Source organism: Malania oleifera, chromosome 10 (genome assembly GCF_029873635.1).
Source record: "Malania oleifera isolate guangnan ecotype guangnan chromosome 10, ASM2987363v1, whole genome shotgun sequence".
Taxonomy (NCBI): Eukaryota; Viridiplantae; Streptophyta; class Magnoliopsida; order Santalales; family Ximeniaceae; genus Malania; species Malania oleifera.
In genome coordinates, this window is record NC_080426.1 from 2542639 (window position 1) to 2553313 (window position 10675).

At 37.0% G+C, this 10675-nt stretch overlaps 1 protein-coding gene across 2 annotated transcripts; it reads right to left on the reverse strand.

Annotated features, from left to right (window-relative positions):
- Window positions 1-335: 335 nt before the first annotated feature.
- LOC131166945 (probable apyrase 7) lies at window positions 336-10386 on the reverse strand. 2 transcript variants are annotated; one of them, XM_058125597.1, is made up of 4 exons: window positions 10073-10386; window positions 7562-9623; window positions 1603-1926; window positions 336-789 (listed from the first exon to the last, which is right to left on the reverse strand). In XM_058125597.1, the coding sequence occupies exons 2-3, from the start codon at window positions 9546-9548 to the stop codon at window positions 1622-1624; spliced, it is 2292 nt and encodes a 763-aa protein (XP_057981580.1). In that variant the 5' UTR covers window positions 9549-9623; window positions 10073-10386; the 3' UTR covers window positions 336-789; window positions 1603-1621. The 2 variants fall into 2 exon arrangements, with proteins under 2 accessions (XP_057981580.1, XP_057981581.1); XM_058125598.1 differs by having other exon boundaries at window positions 336-1926; window positions 10073-10371.
- Between the last annotated feature and the right edge of the window lie 289 nt (window positions 10387-10675).

Below are 10675 nucleotides of genomic sequence, written 5' to 3' on the forward strand. Positions count from 1 at the left end.
ACAACGATATTTAGAAAAAAAAAAATATGGGCACAGATTAATAATAAAAAATACATCACTTGGCAAAATAAAAGGGGCGAATTTTTTTATTTTTGGCTAAGGATAGGATGATGATGGTTTTTGCGGGGTATAATGTCAATTTCAAAAAGTGCTGATGGAAGCACCCTAGCCGTAATTACATGTAAAAGCTGCAGCTCTTCAACTCTCTTACAAGAGCTGGTCGAACAACCCCACAGCAGCCATCAACAACATAAAACTACTTGCAAATATCATCAAACCGTTTTCAGAGAACATCCAGAGATGCAGACAAAGAGAAGATGAAATTTGCACGATGATTCAAAAAATAACCTTTTTCCAGTCTCTTCTCATATTTCCATTTGCAGATTTATGAAGCAAAACAATTTCTCGGGAACCATCATAGGGCCCAAGTTTCTTGTACAGATCAGAGAAAAAATGTTACTACGTCATTAGATTTTTCGGTTGTAGTTATCTCATCAGACATGCATGCACTATAGTATTCCTGATTAAATATAGGCCTTCTCCGTTTCAATTGAATTATACTTGAATATGTAAGCACTCTCTATAAACATATCTAACCAGTGAAGGAGGCAGCGACACTGATCTCCATCTCAAGAAATTTTTTTAAGCTTGCCTAGACTGCGAATCTTTTTAAGCCAGTCAGCTTGATATTTGATGAGATCCCGCAAATGGAAATGGTGGAATTCTGCGATCTGAGCACGTCGTATTCACACCATAATATCACCTCCTCCACAGAAAAACTATGTACCACTGGGAACATGTAAATAAATCATAATCAAGTGTATAATCAAGTGTACTGAAGATCTAACAATATAATTGGAAGTATGATGAGAATTAAATAAAAATCTCTTCATGTTACTTAAGGTATAACAGGCACATAATCTCTAATTTAACTCAATAAAAACTGGATGGACCAGAACTGAACACATGATGCTGCTGAAAACTCAGGGCAGGTATTTATTTTTTCCTACTTCTTTTAAGCCTCGTTTGGAATTCAGAAAATATTACGAAAAGGAAAGAAAAATATCATGAAATCCTCATTTTCATGTTTGGTTATTAAAGAAGAGAGAATAAAAAATATACTAAATCTATAAACAAAAACTTGATCTTACACATTATTAATATTTAATTTTTTCTAATTTTTAGTCATATTAAAATAAACTTTCATTTTTGATAGTATTTAATAGAGAAGGAAAATATAAGATAAAATGAGTTTCCTCCTTATTTTCCTTTTCTTTCATTTTCCCACATAAAATCCTTGATCCAAACGGACCCTTAGACCTCCTTTGTGTATTTTCATATTGGTAAATTCTCTATAAGACAGATTGTTAAAAAACAGCAGTTTAGGATTTTATAATTATGACCATGCTCGTGTAAAATCATAACCAGTAAAATTTGTTAAACAAGTTGGACGAGCAATATATCAATCTGCTCCTCATCAAAATGGGCACATATGGTACAAACTACGAAAAATGGACAAGATGTGTTGGTTTGAACAAAAGCAGAACTTTCAATGAAGATAACAGGAAAATTGTGGGTAGGTGAAAAGGAAAATGAACATACCAAAATTTATTGAGCATGATTAAACTTTCGTCAGGTGTGCCTCTGCTAGTGAAGAATTAAGGTCTTCTCGAGATTGAGATCTCCTGCTTTGAAGGCGCATCTGACCTCTATGAGGAGACCGGAAAGAACCCATGCTACTATTGTCAAAATGCATCTGGCCCAGGCTACCTGAGGAATAGCTATGTGAAACACCACTCGTTGATGGGTATAATGAAGATTCAACCAGCTGGATGTTGCTGCCACCAAAGCCGTGATCTATGTCAAATGGCCTCTGTTGGGCACCTGCAATGGTTGGACTTAGTGGCATCTTTACCCTTCCATCACCTGAAACATTGTCATAGATCACATTGCTTCAAAAAATAGATAAGGGAAATATATTCATAATTACCAAAAAAAATAGAAGAAACTGACAAAAGAAGAATAGTTATAATAAATTATAAATAATAACGATCAGAAAGGGAGAGAGAGAAATTATAATGGACATTTGTCATAAACATCTCAACTGAAGCATGGAGAAAAGCAGCAATTGCTGTATTCAGAAAGTCAAAATTTGAGATGGAAGAGAAAAACAGTCGAGCTGTATGCCTACCGTATGCAGAAACCAAGAGTATCTTGGTGGTAAGAATAAATAACATACAAATAATTTCACACAATTAGTGAGTTCTCTTACATGATTAAGATGTTATCTTAAAAAATTAAAGCAAATATCACTCTTCTAGAATCTCCCCACCCTAAAGTCTCACCCATGTACCTACAACTTCTTCCACCTCTTCAAACCTGAGATATCATTTTTAATGCAAGTGTACAGACATTGCGTTTGCACCTCATCAAGTATTAGACGAAGGTAGCCCCAACCTAAATCTCTAAATGTTTTAGTCAACTCATCAGTGAACTGATTTTTGTCTCATCTCCGACTCCAACTTTTAACTTCATAGCTCATAACAATCAAGAAGTTAACCAGAGAAGTTTCTTTCTTTGTAGGTAATCAAGTTCTTAAAGTCCTCACAAAATAATTGCTAATCAGTAGCACAAACAATGCAAGCTGAAATCACTTCATTTTCTACAAGTTGCCTTATTTTGGCTGAGATGAGTACTTCTAATACTGTAGTAACTTCTTCTGTAAGGTAGAATGCAGGATTGTAGCTTTGCACCAGAGTCCAACTGGGAATGGCATGAACAACCTCTTAGAATGGAAATAAAGTTTCTCCAAATGTGTTTATGATCTGTCATCATATTTCACCTACAAAAATGGAACTCTGAACAGCCACAAAGCAAGCCATGGGGCTAAATAAAAGAGAGGGACAGCTTGTTAGAATGAAAATAAAGTTTCTCCAAATAAGTTTATGATCTATTATCATATTTCACCTACAAAAATGGGGCTCTGAACAACCCCAAAGCAAGCCATGGAGCTAAATGTGTGTGTGTGTGTGAGAGAGAGGGAGAGAGAATGAATATAAATGTAAATGAATTGGTTTGTGGAAATATTTGTTAGGCAACTTGTGATAAAGTCATCACCGAGAGCTAGACTCAAATCATAAAAATGGTCTTTGGTTGTATACAAATTTAGAATTATCCTATCTTGTACTAAACTAATTCACCAGGAGACCTGTACATTAAGGTTTTTTCTTGTTAATAACCCTTAAGTAACCAAATGTATGGAAGAAAGTCTACAGTGGGGAAACACCCATTTACGATGTTACATAAAATTGAATTCAAGAACACAACATATCTATAAACAGCGAGTCAAGGCTACCACAAGAAGTGCACTTCATCCAGAAATGTAAGACAGAAAACCATTTATTCTTGATATTCTACAGGGAAGACTCTACCTGTTCAAAGGCTCTCAAATTTCTCTCTTCAGACTAGCCAGAAAAGTGCTGAAGCAATCACATCCAAGAGAATCCTGTTCCTTTTCCTAAATTTTGTGTGCTTCCATGCATCAGTCTCCTGAATGACCTTCCAAGAGGGAAAAAAGAAGCAACCTTTGAGGTACCCTCTTTTCCAAACAGCTTTCCAAGGAAAATAAGAGCCAGTTTGCTTAACGTTTTGGATATCGTTTTTTGTATTAAAAAAGCATGGATACAAAGAATACACAAAATTCCATATCTGAAAATGCCTCTAAAAATTATAAGTTTCTAGGAATGATCTTTTAAGGCGTTTACCATTTTTTTGGGTACAGTTTTTTTGGAAGGAATGAGGTACCGTGTAAGATATAGCCCATTTAAGGCAATTAATAATAATCATAAGCCTTAAGTCCTATTAGGTGGGGCCGGCTATATGAATCCTTTTATGCCAATTCACACGATTAAGGGCATTTTCCTCATCTAGCTTAAAAACTATTAAATCTTTTCCCACTACTTCATTCCAAGTAAATTTTTTAAGTCTACCACTACCCCTTCTACTACCATTAACAATAACTAACTCACTCCTCCTCAGTGGAGTACTACTTGGCTCATGTTTCAATTTCAAATACCCAAACCATCTAAGTCACCACTCTCTTATCTTATCTTTCTACTGGTGTTGTGCCTACCTTATTGGGAACATGTTCATTACTTAATTTACCCTTTAAAGTTATACCACTCATCCACCTTAACATTCACATTTATGCAACTTTTGCTTTTTGAATTTGTAGTTTCTTAGTTTCCATTTATTTTGATCCATATAGTATGGTTGGTCTTATAGCCATCCTATAAAACTTCCTTTTTAATTTTAAGGGTATTCTATGATCACACAACACGCTTGAAGAACTTGTCCATTTTACCCAACTTGCTTTAACTCTATTTATTACATCCTCTTCAATTTCTCCCTCCACTTGTATGACAGATCCAAGTATTGAAATCTACTAATGTAATTAATTTCTTGATTACAAGTTTTAATCTTATCTCCAATATTTCACGTTATGTGGTTGAAGTTACATTTCATATATTTTGTCTTATTTCTATTTATTCTAAGGCCTCTAGATTCTAAATTTTTTCTCCATAATTCTGAATATTCTACTCCACTCCTACTTTCATCAATTAGAAGAATATCATCTACAAACAACATACTCCACAGGATCTGATATTGGATATTCCTGATGAGTTCATTGATCACTAAAGATAAAAGATACAAATTCAATGTAGAACCTTGGTGTACCCCTATTGTGATTGGAAATGAATTAGATTCTCCTCCTTCAATCCTAATATTCTTCGTTACTCTTTCAAACATATCCTTAATGATATCAGTACATTTATTGCATACTCCCTTCTTTTTCAAAACCCACCAAACTTCCTTAGGTACTTTAACATATATTTTCTCAAGGTCAACAAAAACCATATGCAAATCCCTCTTCTTTCCCCTAAACTTTTTCATTAGCCTTCTTAGAAGATGAATAGCTTTTGTTGTTGACCTCCCAAACATAAAAACTGAATTGATTTTCTAAGATATTCATTTCTAACTTTATCTTTGTTCAATTACCCTTTCCTATATCGTATGACTCATAAGTTTGATTTTGTATAGTTATTACAATTTTGAATATCATCTTTGTTTTTGTATAAAACGTATTATTGTACTTTTCTTCCACTCCTTTGGTATTCTCTTGGTTTTTAATATAGTGTTGAAAAGATTCGTTAGCCATACACTTCCAATATCCCCTCAACATTTCCAAACTTCAATTGGGATGTTCTCCAGCCCTATAAATTTCCTACTTTTCATATTTTTTAACAGCATCTTTACTTCACTAACTCTATAATCTCATACTTTTCTTTTCCTCATTTGTAAATCTAAGTTCAAACTTTCAATTCGGATAAATTCCTCTTCTCCTCTTTAAAAGATTATATGGAAGGTCAAAATTTCCCCTAAAATAAAAAACATTTCTTTGGTTGGTTGTGTTTAATAGGACAAATACTAATGACTTGTAGATGAGGCGACCTCTAAATGCTCTCCTTCTTGATATTTGTATGCTATGCTTTAATTGTTCAAAGTCTGTTTCACACCTTTTCCTGCACTACGATTATGCATTGAAGGTTTGGAACAAGTTATTCAATTACTTTGAAGAAAGTTGGGTTTGTTCTAGAACAGCGGAGGAATTCTTCCCAATTTCTTTTGTGGGGTTTGGGAGGAAGAAGGAAGGAATTGCATTATGGAATTGTGCCATATCTGCAGTGTTTTGGAGCTTGTGGAAGGAACGTAATGTCCATATATTTGCAGGGAAGAAGTTACCATATTGGTTGGTGTGGGAAAAATTCTGTTTATGGTTTCTTTATGGTGCATCGGCTAAGGAAATTTCAAGGGAATGTGTTTCAAATGACCCTGAAATTGTCGGAATAAATTGTCAATGATCGCATAAATTGGCGGAAAAGGATTCATGTAGCCGACCCCACCTAGTGGGACTTAAGGCTTGGTTTTGTTGTTGTTGTGCTGTTGTGTTTCAGAAGTTCAGCGCAATTGGAAGTCTCTTCTAAGGGTGTCTTGAGTTTTTTGGCATTGTTTATTTTTGCAATTTTCATTTTGGTTTTCTTGAGGGTTATCAAACTTTTTTAAGGAGATGTCCTCTCTTGTGCTTGTAAATTCTATCTGTATCTAATGAATTTCTTTTTCTATTAAAAAAAAACTTACAATTTTATTTTTATTAAACATGTTATCAAAGTATCTTCACCACCTCTCTGTTACATCTTCTTCTTAACCAAGACACCATCATTCTCATCCTCTATACATTTTACTTACCCAAGTCTCTACACTTTCTTTCCCTAGCTCTAGCAATGATGTTAATAATGGTTGCAGTTATTTAATTAGCAAATTTTCACGGGGATCAACCTTAACCAAACGCAGTTCCACTGTTTTCATTTTTAGGAACAAATCTAGAAACAACCACACACATTTTTGAGTAAAAAAAAAAAAAATGCATGATGCAATCCCTTATTTTCATTTTCGAGAAAACAACAATACCTGGAAAGTCATTTTTGAATCCTTAACCAAATGAACCCTAAGCAACCCCAGTCTCTCCCCCATTGCCCAGCAAACTAGAATAATATGATTTAACAGTGAATTCTCCAGACTTAAGGCCATCTAACTCTGTCCTTACCCTTCCCTCATCCCCAAGCTTTGTAAAAGGTCCGAAACTCCATTTCAGCATTAATCCAGATTTCTCCTGAATTTAAATCCACCTGAGCTCTTATTTTCCCATGCACAACCAATCACTTACACTGTAACATGGAACAGTGGCCAGCCAAAGGAGCCCTAGAATTGATCTTTCGAATTTTTTTACCACACCACATATCCTGCCTCCATCCCCTACTTCAAAAGTTATTCTTGAGAATAACTCTATGTACCCTACCCTCCTAATATTTTTCCAATGCCATGCAGTTTCTAGTTCTTTCACCATCCAGTCATTATGGTTCTCTCCAAATTTGCATTTCATAGTTTTTCTCCAAAAGTTCTCGTTCTCATGCTTAAACATCCACAAACATTTCAAAGTGAGGCCTTGTTCATAGTTTGGAGATCCACCAACCACAGTCCCCATTTCCCACGGAGTATTTGAACAGTTAAACTGACCCATTTGATATTTCTAGACAGGCAACAGCAATCTATCCCATTAATCTGCAGAAACTAAAGGGAATATGGTAATGAAGTTTCCTGAGCCTCAACAAAATGTTTTCACCTAAAACACTTAAAATACACAAGTCAACTGTAAACAATTTGATATCTGAAGTTCTTAATACAGAGCCTTTTAACCTTACATTATTGTATCTCCAATTCAGTATCATATAGCCTAAGTCCAAAATTAAAATTGCCAGGACTGTCTACAGACTCCGACCACTCAGATGGTCAATTTCTGTGCCTTACATAAAAATATTCCTCCAGAAAAAGAAAGGTCAGAACTACAAAAAGACAGAACAGGAAATAATTTTAAGAAGGATACATGTAATGGCAATAAGTAACAAATCTTGCAGAAACATGTAAAATTCAGTTGTTCGGCTACCTGAACTGATTGGACTCCAACGCTGGAACCGAAGAACAGATGCACTTGATGCGCTGCTATGCCTGAAAAGGGGGAGGTATGACCTACGAAAAAGCCTTGGCATCCAATTGCCAACACATGATAAAGCAAAAACTAGGAGAATCAACGAACTCAACAAAATAGCGAAAAGAATAATTGGATTTATCTTCATTTGGAACAATTCACGACCGTAAAACCTCATTCTGCCTGGAAGTGCCTTCCCAGCTTCTAAAAGGGCAACCCCTAGAGTCCAAGAGATACTTCCAGAACCAATAATGACATGGCTATCGGTGATATGCAGGCCCTCTCTCAATAATAGCGTAACGTACGGTGCCCTAAAGCAGTACTGTTCAATAAAGGGTTGTGGAGGAACGCTGTTCTTTGCAACTTCCCAAGTTCTTTCACAGAAGTCCTGACCTTTCTCTAATACATCATCAAGGGTGGCTTCGGGAGTCAAGTTAAAAAATCGATACACCACAAAGAATCCAGACAATGCATAGAACTCACCATAAGGACGAGGCAAATTATCGGCAAGAGCACAAGGTTGCAACTCACAATCAATTCCTGGGCTTAGATCTGACCATTCAGACAAGTTGACAGCAACTTTTGCAAGTGCACTGCATTCTTCCCATTTTGGAGCACCAGTAAGTGTTAGAGGAATTCCACGTTTTCCTCCTTGCCTCAAATTTCTTTCGCCTCTAGGGATTCCACCCTCTTCAACTATGGAAGTACACCGAGAACAAATATATTGCTTTTTGTACCCAGACTGCAAGCAAGGGTGCTTAAGTTCTATGTTCCCCTTAATCAAATCTTTCTTAGTAATTTTTGTATGCCTCTTAAGAAGATGAATCACAGACTTGTCAAAAGCATCGTTTAAACCATAGCCTGCAAGAGAATAGGCAGTCAAATGATGTTTAACAGATCCAATGCTTAGGCTTAAGCTAGTCTCATTGTGTGCATGTTTGTTGCTCTCAAAAGTAACCTGCAAAGATGAACCACCCAGGTCAAGTGCACCATATGTTGCTTTTTTTTCTATGGCACCCAACATGCCTGTGTGATAATTCAGAGCTATCCAACCATAATAAGCTTCCTCCACTCCAGAAATAATTCTAATCCAATCTCTATGGCACAAGAATGGTGACTTTTTCAGTATGGACCATGCATTGTTAAGAATCCATTCTGAGTCAGCACTTGGCAGTCTGCGAACCCCAGCTGTTGCACAAAGGAATAAAGCAGTTCTCTTATGTGCATGCTTGGGGATTTGCTTCTCTGCCCACTGAAGAAGTGGCTTAATTGCCGCCCTCAAGCCAGATTCATTGTTCACCAACTTATCAAATCCAGGCTCAGTCTCCATTCGGTTGTAAGCACGGCCACTCTGAGAACCAGATTTTCTATGAAAACTTTCTGGTAATGATTTCAAAACAATAGGAACATTGCCACCCTTTCTGTGATCAATAGATGCTTGATAAACATAAACCCGAGTCCCAGTGCTTCCACAATCAAGTACAACATAGAATTGGGATGCTCGTTGAGACCAATTGGAGTAAAAAAATTTTAAAAATACAAATATAAGAAAAGCAAGCAACAGTAGACACAGAAAAATCAGGATGGATCGCACCCATTTCCTCCGCACAAATGGGGTTCCAGGTAATGCTTTCTCCTTTGAAAAGCTTGACACACCATTTTCTCTTAGTAAAGGATGAATTTGCTTTGCATGGATCACACTCCTATCAATCCCAGGGTTAAGATCACCTTCTTCTGGGTCAAGTTGGCGATATGCAGAGAGATCTTGGAGAGATGAAGAGAGTCGCAAATTTTTCTTCTGGGCAGAGCCAGAAAAATCAAGACCGTGACCAGAATCTGATTGAGACGGCAATCCAGATGACATGTATGGAGCAGTAGATGACCGCGAGGCCGACAAATGACTTCTGAAAGAGGAAATAACGTCTACAATTCTACTAAACACCATTTCTGCTGAAATTTCAGGATTGCTGAGAAAAAATATCTCATCGCAGACAATTCACTTTAACCCCTTCAAGATATCCTGCCTCCAACGAAAAAGCAAATGCAGCAAGAACGTGATATAAGCATACGATTACATACATTCCCATAGAAATTTTCGTTTAGAGAGACATACAAATAAAGTTGCTCCATGTGTCTAGTGTGTATACCATTCTCAAATTTTTCTTCGTCAGAGAGAGTTTATTAAAATTTTAATATATCGCTTATACTTCGTTTAAAAGGGATCGTTTATTCAACCAAGTGCTGAAAGTTCATATCTTTCCCTTAAACTCTTTCAGAAGACAAACTACTCTCTCAGATACTGCCGTCACTCAATTAGACGTCGCGGCGCAGGCTCTAAGCCCTAATTTCCAATTTCGAAACTCTAATCTCCAAATCCAACCTATCGCCCACGCCATTAAGCCCTAATCACTGAGCCATGATGTGCCGCAAGTGAGAATAAGAATCAGATACAGATCTAGTGGAACGTACCTGTCGCTGCCGTCGCCTATTGGCTCTAGGCAATAAGACACTGCCGGAATTCGCTCCCTCGTCCACAGAGCAAGCCGAAGCCGTCGCCGTCGCCGCTGCCACCGCCTTCTCCGACGTCATCGACGGCAGCTCTGTCTCGCGCCGTCGCAAGCTTCGTTCGCTGTCATCATCGCAGCTTGGTTGCAGTGGGCAAAGAGTGGCTTCACAATGAGAGGAGATCAAAGCCTTGAGAGAGAAAAATAGAGAGAGAAGTTCGTTGCAGGAGGAGAGAGAGAGGGGTTGCTGTTGTATACCAGGGATGTGTTGGAACGAGTAATTCTAATTCTATTCATGAATGCTTTTGAAACAGCCTCTTGGAGACTGGAGTGGCCGGTTTCCAGTTCGTTGTTTTTAAAGAAAGCATACGTGGCGTTAAGAACCAGCGAGTGTAGAATGCGAGTATGAAATGAGTGCTGTCACCATCCCTCGCGCAACCAATTGCGATTTGGAGAATTGGAGTCGGACTTCAATATTTGTGTCGATTTTTTAATATGTTTATTATGATTTATTTTTAAAATACAAAATATACTCCTAATTCAAAAGACCAGATTTTTAAAATCTCAC